This window comes from Sparus aurata, chromosome 8 (genome assembly GCF_900880675.1).
Source record: "Sparus aurata chromosome 8, fSpaAur1.1, whole genome shotgun sequence".
NCBI lineage: Eukaryota > Metazoa > Chordata > Actinopteri > Spariformes > Sparidae > Sparus > Sparus aurata.
The window spans coordinates 4,631,135-4,649,338 of NC_044194.1; the positions used below are offsets into that span (position 1 = coordinate 4,631,135).

The 18,204-nt window shown below is 47.3% G+C and overlaps 1 protein-coding gene across 5 annotated transcripts in view; it reads right to left on the reverse strand.

The window, feature by feature from the left end:
* Positions 1–18,204, reverse strand: part of dusp8a (dual specificity phosphatase 8a) — a 46,137-nt gene that overhangs the window by 15,924 nt on the left and 12,009 nt on the right. For all 5 annotated transcript variants that reach the window (XM_030425583.1, XM_030425580.1, XM_030425579.1 and 2 more), the window contains one exon: positions 11,775–11,913. In XM_030425583.1, coding sequence (XP_030281443.1) covers positions 11,775–11,913 — 139 coding nt within the window. The remainder of the gene's footprint in view (positions 1–11,774; positions 11,914–18,204) is intronic.

Consider the following 18,204-nt stretch of genomic DNA (forward strand, 5'->3'; position numbering starts at 1 on the left):
CAAATAAACAAAAAGAGAAGCTAGTTGAAGTTAAAAACACTTGTGCTCCAAGAACCAGAAGAATCAACTCGCGATTATGCGTAAATATCTGTTCTGGGACCGATAAACGGAAGCTGTTAACGTAAAAAAAAAAAAAAAAAAAGAAAATCCGAGGAGGTGCAATCGAGGAAGAAACCAGAGGAGGATGGAAGGAGCTGCTTCTTAGATGTAAAGAGCAGGCGGGAGGAGTGTGTGTGAGATTAAGAGAGCACTCACTGAGGCACTCACATGGTTGTGTGTGTGTGTGTGTGTGTTCACGCATGAGGCAGTTCCATCTCTATCTGTGCAGCCTGGAGGGGAGGCCTGCTCACATCAGTCATGCAGCAGACCCCCTGCCCTCCAAACAACTTAACCCCCTGGAGGAGCTCAGCACTGGAGGCTACTGCACCAGTAAATCTATCGCACTCGCAAAGAAAATTAGTTTACACACACACGGAAGCACGCACGTATACAACACACACACACACACAAGAGGAGAGAAGAGCTATCAAACGCACCGAGGGGGGCGTTCAGGACCAGACGGGCCCTCGTAAACCAGATGAACGACTTAAAAATCCCAGTTGGAGATGTTCAGTCGTGTGTGTGTGTGTGTTCGTGTGTGTGTGTGGACAAAAAGACTGTAAAGCCTCAACATGAAATGTGACCGCGGGCGTGATGGTACAGTATGTGTGCATGCATAAAGAGCCTGTGTGCGTTGGCTTTGTGTAAAAAGTGTGAGTGTGTAAAGTGAATGTTAATTTTAGCCGCGAGTGAGACGGCTCACAGCTGTTTTCTGACGGCGGTGCGTGGATGAGTAATGCATGTGTGTGTGTGTGTGTTTGTGTGTGTGAGGGTGAGAATAAAGGCTAAATATGCACAGGAGCTGAGCACACCAGTCCTCAGGAATGAAAAGATGAAGCATGATGTGTGTGTGTGTGTGTGTGTGTGTGTGTGTGTGCTCTCGTCTGATTTCCCCAGAGGTGAGTTTGTCTGCACAGCTTCACTTGAGCATAACGGATTGTTATTTCATTCTAAATGCTAATGGCCCGGGCCGGGATGCACGGGGTTTCCTCGCAGCACTCGGGAGGCAATAACGCCGAGAAAACTTCTCCGTGTCTTCTTCCTCGTCGTGTCTCTCGCATGTCGGGCCGTCTGACACACACACACACGTGCAATAACAGCGCTGCTCCCACAGAGGAGAGCTGACGGCGGATCAGTTTGGTTTTAATGAGCTTGTACCGCCGCCACGCTCAGACTGACGGGCAGGTCTCAGATCAGTTCAGTGTTAATTAGCTCCTATCGGCGCAGCAGGCAGGCTGACAGACACTGTCCTGACACCGATGCTGGAAGCCACGCCATCTGGTCCTCACACACACACACACACACACACACACACACACACACACACTGCTCAGTGTCTACCAGCTCTACCTGTCTCACAATTAGCTCAGACTCTCTCAGACAGCGGCGCGGCGTCTCTCTGTGGCCTCTGCGGTGTCCGTCTGTGCCTGTCGCTGAGTGGTGTGGTGAGTCTCCCCCCAATATTCCTTTTACACAACAACTCCTATTATCTCATCGGCACACGCGGCGTGACTCACGGCCACGGTGACAAGCGAGAAATGTGTTAAAACCCGTGAGGCCCAGTTTTCTTCCCACTGACCTCAAAATGCATATCTGCGCCCTGAGGAAATAAAATATCTTACAATCAGTCTTTTCCAAACAGAAATGGAAAGACAGATACTTGCGCTGGGTTTTCCCCGGTGAGGTTACATGTTCCTGAGCTTTGGACAGGGATCCCAAATTTACAATAATGGAACGGATTAAATAAAGAAGCAGAGACATGAAGCAGAAGCAAGGCGTTACACCCTGGAGACTGTGTTTGGGCGTACGGGACACAATGACAGCGGCTATCGCAAAACAACACCCGCGGTCAGGGTTGGCTTTCCTGCCACTCCAGACCCCGGAGACGCTGTGTTTGCATGTGTGTGTGTGTGTGTGTGTGTGCGTTTGTGCGAATGTGTCACATCCAGAACGCTGCAGTGACATCACTCCGCCAGCTCCAGAGGAACAATAGAGAGGGAATGACGTGACGCCGTGAGAGGAACTGGGCAAGCTGCTTCTGTGTGCGCCCGGCCAACGCCTGCATCAAAAAAAAAAAAAAAGCTGATGGTGGAGCGTCTGATGTTGTTTTTTTTATTTTTTTCTTGGTTTTGTACTTAAAGCGAAAGAACAGAAACTCGCTCCTGACACATATTTGTACACGTTCACGCTGGGCTCCTTTAGGCGTGTCCCTCTTTCACCCCGGGTCGAGCCCTGATGTCACTTTATCTGAAACAGGAAATAGTTACACAACCGAGAGGGAAGTGGCCTCTTCATCTACGCATGTGTGTGTGCGTTTGTGTGTGTTTGTGTTTGTGTGTGTGCGGAGGAGGAGGAGGAGGAGGAGGAGGAGGTATCAGGAGGACGGGGAATGATCTCAAACTGCTGCATTCCTCAATCTGGAACTCCAAAATTAGCCTGTTGCGATGGAAAATCCAGCCGTCTCTATCAGGAAGCGACGCGGCCCTCCGAGGTTCAGCCCAGAAAGTTTGTGTGTGGTCAGCATGTATTTACGGTAATAAGACCTCCGTTACAAGCCAGCGTGCATACCAGGCAAAGTGTTAAAACCGCTGAGGATTTAAAACTCTCCGCTCCGCTTGTGCCAATGAGCCCTGGAAAAAAGAAAAAAAAGAAGAAAATCCCCCCTCTTCCTTTATTTCTTCCTTTCTTTTTCTTTCTTTCTTTCTTTCTTTCTTTCTCTCTTTGGAAAATTATTAACAAACTGTGCATTTAAAATAGATTTTCTCCTACTGTAACACAATTCTGGAGGCTGCCAAGAAACAGAAACCTCATCCGCACGGAGGAGGAGGTGCAGGCTAAATCTGATTAAAGAGAGAAAAAAAAAACATGGCAACCAATTTAGGTAAATAAGGAAGGAGCGCTGTGGAATGCCAGAGATAAAGAGCATCAAAGACGGCACGGTGATAAACAGGAATCCACCATTGTTTCCAGGGAATGACGCTACGACAGGAGCGGCGGTGGGCAGTCCGAGCATGAATGGAATCCGGTGGACGCGGGCCAGCTCCGGGTCGGGTAAACTAGCATCATTTTTTCGAGCTACTCCTTTTCCCCCCTTTTTTCCTCTGCCTTTGGAAATTTCCACTCCACATGTGTGTCAGAGTCATCAGGAGAAGTGCTGCAGCGGTAAACTGATGGCGCAGCAGCCGAAACTACGGAGCGCTTGGCCTAAATTCGCGGCGAGGTCGGAGTTATGAGGTGCTGACGGGGGCGTAGCGCCGGAGAGAAACGGGTCTGGGTTAGCACGCTGCTCAGCTTCAGCTCCTGTTGACCCGATGTGTTGACACTGCCTAGGTAACCGTTTAAACAAACTATTTTTATTCCGTGCCGGATGAATGCGTGACAGCAGGGGCGAGCGGGGATGTTCAGAAGTCCTCTAGAGGGATTTCAAATGCAGCAGGAGCCACAAGGTATGCACTGTGACTGTACTGTATACACAACGCAGATTAAACAACCGTGGGAGACGCATTTAGGGCACCGTGGTACAAACACTGTCACACAGGAGTTCTCCACAAGCTTTATTTGCTGTAAAACAAGCAAAGTGCATCAAAACCAAAGGCTGACACTTAAAGGATCACCCAAGAGTGAACGCACTCGACCCCGCGCTGATGGAGAGAGTCCGCAAAACAAGTCTCTGAAAGCTCTGAGATCCCAAATTAAAAGGTTTTATTTACATACAATCTTCGGAATCGTCTGAAGCGGGGGGCAAGAAACTGGACTGTGTGAAAATATAACATATTTTCAAATCAATTTGGGATGTTGGGGCTTCTGCAGGATTATACCAGCTAACATATATGCAGCTTTATGTTTTCTTTAGGTTGTTTTTAATCTTCTTCAGGGTTTTCTTTAGGAGAACGCAGCAAAAATGTTTTGCAGTGAAGCTCCAGAAATGTTTTGTGGGAAGTACGAAGCTTCACCTGACTTCCCGTCAGCGTGGCGGTGAGGAGATAATGACTGAATCTTTTACTTTTGGGGTGAAGACTTTCTTATATCACAGTCAGGCCATCTGCATTTTCAAGTTTTGATTGTATCCTAAAAGAAACTCAAGCATCTTAAGTATCAACTCCACGGGAACTGCAACGTAACGCAGGACGTACTGGTGAATTTAGATCATTTTACACCGACCTGCTGAGTTTAAGGACATCACATTTGTTTTTTTGCATGCATACAACACAGTGAGAGACTTCAACAATCACAACATCTCCGTTTATCTGCTGTGCATGTGTGTGTGGAGCTCTAATCCACAAAGAATTCATGCACATCTCTTATGCATCTGGGAGAAAAATGTCTCGCTTTTCTTTGCACGCAAGAGTATATACATATGACTGTGTGTGTGTGTGTGTGTGTGTGTGTGTGTGTGTGTGTGTGTGTGTGTGGCCCACTCCGAGCCGGCAGAAAGGACTCTGAGTGATGGAGGAGAAGGGGAAGAGGAGCAGGAGGCGAGCAGAGCAGCGAGATCACGTCATGGTGGAAACATTTGGCAACGGCTCACATAAACACACACACACAGAAGCGCACACATAAACACACACACACCGTGACGTGCACGCAGACACACACACACACGCACTGGCCTGTTTTTTGTTCTCCTGGTTTTGAGGGAAAGAAGGGGAAAATGACATCAAGCTCATCATGTGAGGCCAATGAGACGGACGAGGGAGGGGGTGAGAACGCTGGCAGAAACAGAACATTGTTACATAAAACTCGCTGCGGGCCTCCTCCGGGCCCTGTTACTACATCATGTGTGTGCGCGTCGGCTCATGCGCAGGGGTTTGTGCGAGTTAATCGTTTGCACGGCGCTTCGTCAAAAGGTGTGAGGAGCTCGTTGCGTACCTGCGCAGTGACTGTTTGCAGAAAAACAGAGCATTACGTCACCGCTTCTCAAAACGTCTGTAACACTTCTCACAGCAAGGAGGTGATGTCATAGATATTTTTGTAGGCCATTTTCTTTGACCTTTGTGCTCCCGTGGTGCCGGCTGGGGTGGGGCCAGTGTGTGTGTGTGTGTGTGTGTGAGTGTGTTTGTGTATCTACAGGCCAGGGTGAGAGCACCGAGGCCACTGGCGCCAGATGTGACGACCGCAGGAGTCTGGGCCTAAAAATAGCGCTCTGTTCTCAGCACCGTGAAACAGAAGAGAGGAGGGAGCGGAGAGGAAGAGGAGGAGGAGGAGGAGGAGGGGAAGAAGCAGGGGGTTTGAAGGTGAAGGGGCTGAAGGAGTGATGGAAGGACGGATGGAGAGGAAGGCGAGGTCATTGAGAATAATGTGTCAGATCTCCCCGGGGAAGGTGAGCTCACCTCCTAATGGCACCACTGGCTCCTTCTCAATGAAATCATTGATCTGCTGGAGCTCCCGACGGCGTAATGGAGAGGGGTCAGATGGAGGGGGAGGCAGACGGAGGTGCAGAGAGGGCAGGTGAGGAGGTCACGAGAGGGGGGGGGGCGACGGAAAGGAGGCTCACAGGCGTAATTAAACGTGCAACCTCTCTGACCTGCGCTGCAGCCAATCACAACACACCTGGAGGCACGGAGCGCTACGCGGTGTCGATTGATCACGTCAGCCTGATCTCCGTCACACAGGTAGCACTCTGCTCCTGTCTCACCCAAAACGGGCTTCAGATGGCGCTGTTCGCAGCACCTTTGGGCCCACGAGGGAATGCACCTCCTGCGAGCAGCAACAAAATGATGCTTTCTTCATCCCGCACACACGCTCGCACATCATCACTCTGCAGGTATGTGTGTGTGTGTGTGTGTGTGTGTGTGTGTTTGTGTGTGTGTTTGTTCTGGCTCTCTCTCTCCACTCGGGCCGGTTCAGAGGATGTGGAGACTTCCTGCTGGGCTCCAGAAGGAGGAGAAGAAACCATAAAGCGAGACTTTCAGCTCTGAACACGACACAGGTCAGCATGACGGCCCGTCTCGCTGAATGAGCTCCCCGACCACACACACTCTGACTGACACACACACACATGAATGCACATAAATGCAGCCCACTCAACCCCTGCGCGCGCGCACACACACACACACACACACACACAAACACACACATTCAGGGTGAAATGAGGAGTATTACCTCATCTCCTCAACGACTCTCCTCCTCCTCCTGTTTTGTCTTTCTCTTTTTCTCACACACACACATGCACTCTCAGGCATTGCCTCATGCGTGTGCACGCACCACTTCATATGCACATATTCATGCTGACATGCGCGCAGACACACAAAAACGCACACATGCACACGGACACAAACAGACCTCCTTATGTAGCTCATTGGAATTTCTCAGTGAACGGCTGCATTGTGAGATTCGGCCTCCCACGATTACCTCACTTCTTCTGCTTTTCTCTGATGCACACGCACGCGCATGCACGCACGCACGCACACACACACACACACACACACAGGGGCCACCGCCCATTTGTATAACAGTAGAGGAGAATGACACATGACTGAGTTGACCTTTGTACCTCTGTCTGTGCAGTCACACCCTAACCTGATCTCATCAAAGCCCCGGGCTGCACAGGAGCTCCTGTGTGTGTTTTTAGTGTGTGTGTTTTTAGTTTGTGTGTGAACGAGAGAAAGAAAATAAGAGAGTGAGAGAGAGAGAGAGAGAGAGAGGGGGGAACCTTTCATCTGCTAATACCTCTCATCAGTATGTCATCGCCGTGTCTCGTCCTGTGTGCTTTGGCGTCGAGCTGGCATTCTGACAGCGTGGGAGTCGGCGTGCTAACCTGTTAAAACCAGAACTGTGTCCCAGTTACGTACTACGTAATGCACCTTATATTAATCATCAACCTGCGCTGTTTCTCTGTGTTACACAAGAAACGATCTGCACGTCAGACTGTGGAGACTTTGGAAAGTTACTGCCGGTCAGATGTGAGAAAGAGAAAGCAAAAAGATTTGAAGCATCAGGTTCTCAAGTGATCTCAGACTTAAACTAACTCGGACCCGGTTAGTAAGTCGTGTGGAATGTGACGCAGCTCGAGTCTCACCGAGCCTGTTCAGCCGACACACGACAGGTGGAAGGAGGTCAGATCTGCAGACCTACCTGTCAGGGTGTCACCTTGTGGACAGAGCACCTTGACTCATGCGGCTCCGCCACACACACTCTCCAAGGAACGCTTTTTAAATGCTCAACTTAAGTGACTGATCAGAAATTAAGATTGTTCAGTGAATTGTGCATCATTGTTTTGGCACTAAGAGCTGCTAAAAGACACATTATCCTGACTGTCGGTTGGACAATTAAAGTAATTTGAAGGCGTCACTTCCGATGAATCAATCGAGAATAATAATTAGCGATGAGGATAATAACAGGTTGTGGCAGAGTGCCCTCAGAGACCGCGTCCACGCCGCCCTGCACGTCTCCACAGCGCGGAGGATCTAAACCCGTCTGGCGCGCGCCGTCACCCCTCGTCTCCATCTCGTTTCCTCGCGTGGCTCTTTTCTCTTCCTCTCTTTGACCCGGTCGTGTGACGCTTTAGTAATCCAGCGGGAAAAAACACTGGCAGATGGCGCGAGGGAAGATTAGGAGCAGTCTTTGCACATCTGCAAACTCCGCATACGACATGGATGACACACCTGCCGGCCTCCCTCTCCCCACACCTTCATTTCCTCTGTCATGACCCGGCTCATGACATGCGTTCTGATTTCCTGTCGTTCTAATTTCCGGCGATCAGTCTGTGTGTGTGCTATGAATAAAATGCATTGTCGTTTTCATCCCCACCTCTTATCCAACTCTCTTTTCATCTGCAGAACAGAAGTGCATGTTCTCTCTCTCTCTCTGTGTTTCTCTTCCGTTTCCCTGTTTTGATCATCATTCTCTTTCTGTTCCGTCTCCGCAGCTTCTCCTGCTAAAACTAGAACATGAGGTTCGAAGGCCATCATCAAAACATTTCATCCTGGCGGGCCCACATCAGAGCCGCCGTGTGTGACGCATGACACAGCTACGCAGTTGGCATCGGCTAGCATACCACCTAGCTACACGCTAGCAGGCAGTGTTGTCTTTGGGTTTTTTTGGCTGCGTGCTGCAGATTGGTGGGAAACACGCAAACTTTAGACCCACTGGGGAGGCAGCTGGCTCCGACCGAGCGATGTTCTCCCTCCTCGACAAACACACTCACACACACACAAACGCACACAGAACTCTGAAAAAGGCAAGACACATCAGCCCGAGCTCCAACTGGGTGAGATCATTTTCTGTGGTAAAAATACGGCTTGTCCTCAGAGAGACATGTTTCTCACACACACTTTCACACAGTCACAGATGAAGTCATTACATACGTGTGCACACAAGCATGTGAAATGTTGAACCCCGGCTCGGTTTCATGCATTGACACGCAGCGGCTCACATAAACATTTTCCTACTCCCACGGCAGGTTGTGTGATACATGTTTCAAACAGAAAAAAACGCTGGGAGTGAGATTCATCTGCTGCACAGATTATTTGTCTCATTCACAGAAACAACGGCTCCTCTGGGACACGGCGCGCTCCATGACATCATCCACATGTAGGAAGTAGCGCGCTTCTTGGGTTATTGATTATTTGGTGAATGGACAGAAACCTGAGAGGAGCCAACGATTGTTTTCGGATCAATACGTTCCCTGTGCGTGTGCCCAGGTTGTGTAACGCGTCGTTCGTGCAGCTTATCTGCCAAATGCAATCAATCCTCACAGTTTACGGAAAGTTTAAGTCATTAAATTTGATTTGAAACACCCAAAAAAACACATAAACTTCTTTAGATAAATGTGTCTCTGTGCCATAATCTCCCCCCCGGCGAGCCTCTGCATAAGTAACAGAAAGTTAAGGCAGAAAATCCTCTTCCACTCAGACGCCAAGCTCAGTAATTATTCTTTTATTCGCTCTGTCCATCCCATGTATGGATTCTTTTCTTCTCATCTCTCTATCTGAACCTCTCTCCTTCCCTCTTCTGCCCGCTCGCGTTGCCCCTCACTTGATTTGCAGCGATGTTTTCGGTGTGGTCTGCGTACGCGAGGCTGAAAATAAGTCGTCAGTCAGATATGAAGTCATCGCAGGAATTATTAGCATCGTAAATCAGGAGGTTCGGTGGAGGGGGGGAGAGGGGGGTGTGGAAAAGAGGAAGGGGGGGGGGGAGGAGAGGGAGGATGAAGAAGAGGATCAAGGAAGAGCAAGAGAGAGAGAGAGAGAGATTACTGTTTGTAATCTAACTGCACCTTTAATCTTCAGGAGGTGAGGGGGGAGTAAAGCCGAGTAAAGGCAGGAATGAGGAGAGAAAGGAAGGAAGAAGAAACTATGATGACGTCTTTGGGTATTTAGAGAAGGAAAGACTCCCAGCTAGAAAGCTTGAGTCGTTACTGCAAACAGCATCGTCAGCTCAGACAGGCTTGATGCAGGTTTTGTCCAATCAGATCGCAGCTCGCTTGCCTCTCAGAGCCAATCAAGGACTCGTGTTACTTCCCCCACCACCCCCAGTTAGTCCTGCCTACATCAGCAACCGTTCTGATGAGAATTGATTAAAATATGATATATCACCTATCTGACTATTTTACTGGATTAGTTGGTGACTATTAAAATTGATCGATTGATTTTGTTTGTGGATTATCAGAAAAGAAAAAAGAAAAATTCAAAGATGACAAGCTGAAAAGACAAAGAATCACCCGACGTTCAAACATGAAAACTAAACAACACAATCCTGATATTAGAAACATCTCCAGCTACATCTTCCTCATCCGACTTCTACAAGCTCCTCTACATTTAACAACACTGCACCTGTGTAATAAAAGGAACTGGCTACGATATTCACTTCTCACCTCACAATGATAGAGAACGGGAGAAAAGAAAGCATCAAATCAGAAGCTGGAGGTTTGTTTCACATCTCTGCTTGATACATAACTTAATCGTTTACTTCCTGTGGACGAAACAATCCTGAAAGTGCACCGAATATTTCAGGATTGAGACGCTGCAGGCTTCTGTTGCTGGTATATTCATATATATATAAATGCAGACGTGCACCGTTCAGACCACAGGCTTCTTTCTTTTGTTGCTTGTAAAACAAAGACTGCACACAGAACTAACACCCATGATCAAACCAGTCTCCCCCCCCATACATTTGCTAATTAACATCATGGCTCGCTAATTAAAATGATTTGTTCAAAAGGCCTTAAAAATTCCCCGGCAACCATTTCCTCTTCTTCGTCTCTCACGCCATCTCTCTCATGGAAACTCTGCGACACACAAACAGATCCTGCAGCTCTCACACACACACACACACACACACACACACACACACACACTCACACACACACGTAATCCTGCATGAATACATGCATGCATGCATACGTGTGCACGCAACACCTCCCGTCCCGCCCACATACACGCATGTAACCATCTCGCATGCACAGACGCAGGCTGCGAGCTCCACTGACCCCGATAATACAACCACCCAAACAACAGCCGACGCCATTGGCTGAGTCCTGCTGGGGAATATATTCTCTGCCACTGTTGTCGTGGAAACAGCAGAAAAGCGGGGGGACAGAAATGGAAGACGTGTGATTTTTTTTTTTTTTTTCTTTCTCCTGAAGAAACGTAAGTGAGGAGTCTGATGGAGGGAAGAAGACGGAGGGAAGCGCTGACAAGAGGTCTTTTTTTATTAAGAGGGGTGATCAAAAAAGCTGAGGAGGAAAATCCCGGCTTTCAGAGACAATCACCGGGAGTGCGGTGTGTGTGTGTGTGTGTGATATTGAACATGGCCATGAGTGTGTGTGTGGGTGCGCCCAGCCTAAGCATGTGCTCAGTACATCTCAGTGACTGTGACTAATTGTGGAGCTCGGGCGCTTTGAGGCAATCCTCGGCATCTATGAATGACTCATGAAAAAGTGTTAATCTCCCAGCAGAGAGGACGAGAGAGAGAGAGCGAGAGAGAGCCGAGAGGAGGAGAAGAATTTGAGGATGTGGAGAGGAGAGCACAGATTTGCCCTGAACAGCATGTCTCTGCCGTCTCATTTTCCAATCCTGACGGAGGCAGATTACGCTCCCCTCCTTTTCTGCGCTGACACATTTGGGACGCGTTCATAAGCCTCGGCTGCAGAACGGACGCTTAACGTCGTCCCTTTTTAAAAAGAAAAAAAAAAATGCAGCCACCGCAATCGAGATGTTATTAACTCAATGAGGCTATTAACAGTCTTGCTGGGGCTCAATTATAAGTCTTAGTGTGCTTAGTGGACACTATGACAGGATAATAACTGTGGTAAATAAGGCCACAGGATTGAAGTTAAGCTTCGGCTTTATTTGGGTGATGCTGGGGGGGAAAGAGAACGACTCCGGAGAAGCTTAAACATCAAAGAGTCATCAGAGGGGCTTTGTGTCCGGGCAGCGTGCTTTTATTCTTCCTCCTCTCGCTTCTCCATCTCCATCCTCACACCTCTGGAAGTCTCAGCGCCAGTTAATGCAGAAGGAACAACTCGAATAACGTCACTGAGGAGATGAACACTTGTGCGCTCGTCAGTGACATCTGCTGAGCAAACTGTGGAAGGACATCTATGCTCAAATCAGGCGGGGATCACACCTGTCCACTGCGCGACAGAAGGAGGGTGATAGAGAGATACAAAAAAAAAAAAAAAGGGATAGAAAGAAAAGACAGGAAAGAATCTCGCTTCACACACAATCACGTACCGGTGAGCAGAGAGACTTTGTGGAAGGTGCCCTCCAGCTTTCCCATGAGAATGTGCACGAAGCCATCTTTGGACAGATGTCCCGCCTCCTTGGAGCTCTGGTCGTAAACCACCACTTCCTGCTTCCTGCCCAGCTCCACCTGCACACAGAATAAACAACAAGGAAGTGAGGAGAGTTGGTTTTCAGTGCTATTGTGGAAAGTATGTCACGCTGCCGGTGCCAACAAGGAAGAGTTTGTTAATACGACTGGCAGAGCGACAACAGGACAGCGCTGTACATTAAACACGTCTTATACATTATGCATGTTTCCCCAAACACTCGACCATTTTGCCGCCCTGGTATGCACCAGGAAGCAGCAGGCAGCAAAAACACACTGCTGGGAGCTATAACAATAAACACTCAGTGTGCACGAGACTGCAGCAGTCAGCAGGATGAACTGCAGGTGATTCTCGAGGTATGGGGATATAAAGATCATGAATAATGCATGACGGCTGAGTGTTGCACTGTGCAACTGTGACGCCGACGTTTACTGTGCAGATACTGCTGAGAGGGCTGTTTGACAGGCGATGTCGGTGAAATCATAAATGCTAGATGCGCCGCGAAGGGCGTAGACGTTCATCCGTGCATCAGCGTGATGCTGTTACTGTCAGATCGGGAGAAAGATGAGAGGATGTGAGCATGCGCCCTTCTGCCGCCTGTGTGTGTGTGTGTGTGCAATAAAGAGTGTGAGAATGTGCATGTGCCGCGCTGTGTTGTTCCCCATGTTGTCAGGCAGGCTTTGGTCACATGACCGTCAGGCAGCGCCTACTGCAGCTATGAATCACTGCATCATTGAGCCGCCACTGGACAAGAGAGGAGAGAGGGAGGAGGCAGCAGAGCCAGTGGAAGGGAGAGGATGAAGGGGGCGGGGTTAGCTGGTGGAAAGAGATGGAGAAGGATGCAGGAGGAGAATAATCCATCACATTCCTTTGTTTACCTCCACATGCAGCGCGCCACCCTCATCTACGAACTGCACTTTCTCTGAGCGTGACGCCCGTCTCGTCTTCACCCTCTGCATGCTGAAAGGCACACGGGTGACGATCGCTCGTGGTTCTCACAGGCACACAGTGTGCCCGACCGTGTTTCTGCTTACAGAGCAGCTGCAGCAGAGCGCCCGGGCAGACAGCCACGCAGGTGATTTAGACAGGACAAGGTCAGGCCGCGAAGGCTGGTCACAGAGTTACTCAGTGGCGGTGGTAGTTTAGCTCTGCCTGCCTGCATCCAGCACCGACTACTAACACGACAGCGAGTAAAGCTGAGAAACACGGATCACGTGGCTCCGTTCCTGAGCAACTTCAGACAGCTTGTCTTCTTGTCTTTAACACATTTTGATGACAAAGTTGTGACGCCTGAAGAGAATTTCAACAACATCTTCAAAGTTTTACATGCTCACTAATTAGATTAGAGTTTTGCTTGTGGAGGGGCCTTGATGAGCCCGATGTCCCTGATTTCCTGTAATTGCCAGACTGTCGACTACAGAATAAAGGAATATAATAACTGAGATGAATAGTCAGTGTTACAAATCTTTAAGTAGACATATTAGGCTCATTTTGAAGGTCATAATTGTATCTATATATTACTAGAATAGGTGTAAATGCATTATTGATATCATACTGCCCTGTCTGTTTTAGCTCCTGTCTCTTTAAAGCCCCTCCTCCTCATAACCCGGGCTCCTCTGATAGGTCAGCTCACACACGCCTGAGCTAGCAAAAAAGCAGCTGTGCTAAATGGATTTGTATGTGCTAAACTAGTTGCTGGGCACAAACTTTTCCCTTTTCTTGCTTTCTGAGTGTGTAAAAGTTTCTGAAAGTTAAAATGGTCAAACGACAAAGCATAACATGTATTTTTTAAATCTTTTGCATTTGCCAAATTCCTCCTTACCTGCCGTGTAGCTCGTTATCTTCCCGCCTCTCTGTCTTTTATCCCCTGCACCCTCCATCTTTACTAACCCTGGATAATTTTGGCTAATAATCCTAATGGGATCGGATCTATTTTGGGCGCCTGCTCTGAACGCTTGAGGATTACACGGGCCTTTAACTATACGTGCACGCATAAATACACACGCTCTGCACAAGACACTCGGCGGTCCTTGTTTAAAAGTTCGACTTCTGGGTTGAAAACCGCTGTAAAAATAGAACTGTTAATCAGTCTGTTAGTCACTGTCGGACCAGCGGTGAGTCACTCATCTTCACTCGCAAGTTTTTTTTTTTTTTCTGGGGACGCAGACAGACACATGATCTCACTCTCTGCAATTACTGACTACCACTTTCTTGAAGTTCTTGTTTTTGTTGATATAATGTCACAAAAGAACTACAAGTCAGCTGGAAAGGACGGAGTTACCGGTCGAAGTATTGTCTTAATCTGCAGTTTAGAAAAAGGTGGAAACATCATTCACTGTTTCAGCTGAGAGGATGAAATTACACCTCCACTTACACCTCTTTGTGTAGGGATGATAATACAAATGGACTAGTTATCGGCTGTGTTTTAGATTCTGCTTAAAGCTAAAAACTACTCCATCTCAGTACGTGATGTGCACAGAGTTTGCTGCAGTGTTAGAGGTCAACGACCCGAGGGAGCGCGGGAGGCTGGCTGTCAGACTGCAGCAGCGTGGTACAGATCCCTCATCCCTCTGCAGTGCTACAGCATCACTACTACTACTGTGCCTGGGCCAGGCGCTCTGACGCATGCACACTGCAGGTAAACAAGGAATGCCACTGGCAGCCAGGAGGAAAAAAAGGAGGGGGGCAGTGGAAACAGAGAGAGGTGAGGAGGAAAGACGGGGGGGGGAAGGAAGCCTAAGATGGGGATGAGAGGTGGGAAACTGAAGCAGCTGTAGAGAGACAGACGGTGGCACTGGCAGACAAAACGCTACCATCCTCCTGCACCCGGACTTCCACCGAAAGGATCTGAAGGCTGGCATCGCAGCAGGAGAGGTTATTTTTCACCAGTCAGCAGGACAAGAGAGTGGAAGAGAGCCAGTAGGACAAGTGTTCGCATTTGTATGAATCACATGAACTAAGAAAAACAACTGAGGATTGATGGGAAGAGATAAAACTCCCTGCATGTTTCTTACTGACCCCTTGTTATAAAATATACAAGGAGTGGGAGGAAACCATGCCCTGACACGGAGCTGTGAGTCAGGGCTCGGCCTGACTGTCAATGCTCCTCTGCAGGGACTGCACACACACACACACACACACACACACACACATGCACACACGCCATGAAACATAGATGACAGGCAGCGCTTGGCAACAAAACTAATCTCTGGAAGAATTGCGGAAACAGTCCCGGCGTGTCCGGTAAGCGAGGCGTGGTTTCCCCCTCCTCTCTGACCAGTGACAAGGTCAGTGCTGAGCGAGACACTGTGTGTGTGTTTGTGTGTGAAGCGGCCAGTGACACAACATCAGCACAAACAGTCTAAAAATGGCCCCCGCATTCCTGAAGCGCAGTCTGGGTCCACTCAGCGCGTCCTCTCCGGGAAGTTCCGCAGAAAACAAGCTGAACGCGGCACGAACTCGCCTCAACTAACAGCTCGGACTGTGACACGGGAGAAGAAACTACACCTGTGAGTTTTGATTTGCTCGCTGCAGAAAACACCTGAGTCTACATACAGAACATTACATGCTAGCAGAGGACCTGCTGCAACAGGCAGTGACCTCTCCAAGCAGTCGGTTAAAGACTCCACCACACATGGTGCGACATATACCACCCGCCCCTGTAAAGATACCACCACCCCGGGGGCCAGATGATGTCATTGACTGGCACCGGCAGCTGCCACTTCCATGTGCGTAGGTGTGATGTGCGGGTCACAGAGTCGCTGGGCTTCTATCTCTGTGAGGGCGAGTCTGGACTCAAGTGTTCAGGTAACAGGGTCACATGTCACAGGTGAGCAGGGGAATTATCTCAGCATTTATACAAGACGGGCATTCTAGCTCCAGTCACGTACACTGAGGAATGTGTGTGCCACTGTAAACAGGAAGCAGTCTGTATATTTAACTAAAGGAAATACTTTGACAGCGTGTTGAGAGTTTGGAGCTTTTTCCTTCCACTTTTTATGGAAAATCTTCAAATCAACCAGCGAATGACCGAACAATGTTCTCACCTGTGGTGTTTGTTGGTCCTGGTCAGAGGTGGAAAGTCCTCAGAAGTACAGTGACAGACAGTTTGTGTCTCTGTGTGCAAATGTTTTCTAAGTTTCTGTTTCATTTTGTTGATAAATTAGAGTTCAACGTTCATTTCGGGTTAGAAATGTCTCTTTTTATCTCTCCACAAACCATGAAAACATTTTTTTTTTACCATGTTTTAGGTATAAAATATTAAATCAGGCTTTAATTCAGGAATAAAACTGAAAAATTAGGTGTATGAGTTAATATAAGTGCAACTGGAGTGGAGATTTATGGCTGAGAATATACTGGAAAAAGGATTTTGAGAAACAGCCTTTAAAGATATTTATTTTACAATTCAATTCATTTTTAGACCAAAATTGTTGAATAGGGTGAAAACTTTAACTGACTTAAACTAACAGACACCGTCATAAAACGTCCTTTTTTAGTTAAATAATTGTTTTTTGCAGATTCTTGTGTTTAAATATGCAACTGAAGAACGATCTAAACACATTTGCACAAACAGAAATATAACTAAAAAACAGCAGAATGTGTGTTTTAGGTGTTTTCCTGACGCGTCATGAAAAGCAAAGTAGCACAAAATCTGCAATCTGTGTGTTCACCTGTAGAGTCCGGCTTTGTCATGAGTGGAAAGTCCTCAATAGTACAGCATTAAACCACTCGTCTGTGTCACGTGTGTGTGTCTGTCTGTGTGTGTGCATGTGTGTGCGTGTGTGTGTGTGTGTGTGTGTGTTTCAGACGAGGATGTGTCAGCGTGGTGAAAGTCCCCGATGCCTCATGTGCAGTGTGAGTTCATCACTGATCATTTTTAAAGAGGTGTGGTCATCTGATCTGGTCACACCGTCACACCCCTGAATGTCAGAGGACTTTAACACACACACACACACACACACACACACACACACACACACACACACATACACACACACACACATATTTACACACCAGGCCCCACATACTGTCGATTACACATTCATATACGCAAGTTACGTCTGTAAATATTTACATACAAGTGTACAATTTCTGTCACTCACACACACACACACTCACACACACACACACATCACACACACACACACACGCACACACACACACTAAACAGTTGTCTATAAAGAGCACATTCATGCTGTAAATCCGGTTCCACCGCGTCACCCTCGTTCACTCTGTATATAATGAAAACCACATTTCTTTTCTGCAAATCATCTGCAAATCTTTCCCTCCATCTTTCATCTGCATCCATGAATTAAAAATAAATGTTTAAACATAAACCTACGCTCCTACAGTCTGAAACTAAACCCAGTGTGTGTGTGTGTGTGTGTGTCAAACAGTAAGGATCTTAAGAGCAAACAATGATTCATGCCGTGACCTCATCAAAGCAAACACATGACATATCCGGCTCTGTAGAAGAACCACCGCCAGCTACAGCGTCTTTGTTTGAACTTGGCAGAAGGAGAAAAAAAAAAAATGTGAATGAAACATATGAAAAAATTCCCAGAGTTTGCCTTCTGGGTAATCTGGGAAACAATCCACGCAGTGAGTCATCAGCTGAAGTTCTGGGCTCTGAAGCTACTGTCAGGGCAGATGATGCATCATGTGTTGCACTTCGTTTTGAAATAACCACACAGGGAACTTCTGTGTTCAGGACGATGCGATAATGAAAACCTTGTTTGTATCTTATCGACTCAGCGATTTAGGACGCGGCCTCGAACCTGACCTCAGGAGAAAATGTCAAAAAACTGGACTGGCAGCATGTTTAAGTTCAAGAGTAACTCTCTGAACCCCTGAATGTTTAATATTTACTTAAGTTACATTGTTGTTAACAGTCAAATCTATTTTTTCTTGTTTTTTTGTTTTTGTTTATGTTGTTGTTGTTGTCTGTTCTTTGTCTCTTTGGTTTTTGTTTTATATATCTGATGGAAAACCTTAATAAAAAATTATTAAAAAAAACAAAAAACAGTCAAATCTATGTATTTATGTTATAATAGTTCTGCAGCGATGTAAGAAAACATGATAGTTTCGTGACAAGAGAGCGGAAGAGATGGATTTTTAGCAGTAAAAATCAAAATTGTGATGCAAAAATGATCATTCCCACTAATCATGAGTGATACGGGTATCTCAATCTGTCAGAACAATCACAATATGATTTTGTTACTTTATAGTTATTATATGAAAAGCATGAAATGGTCTTCAAATGACAGTTATATCACAAATGTAGTTACTGTGAGACGCCATCGGTGCTTTTACACATTTTAAGAACAAAATCA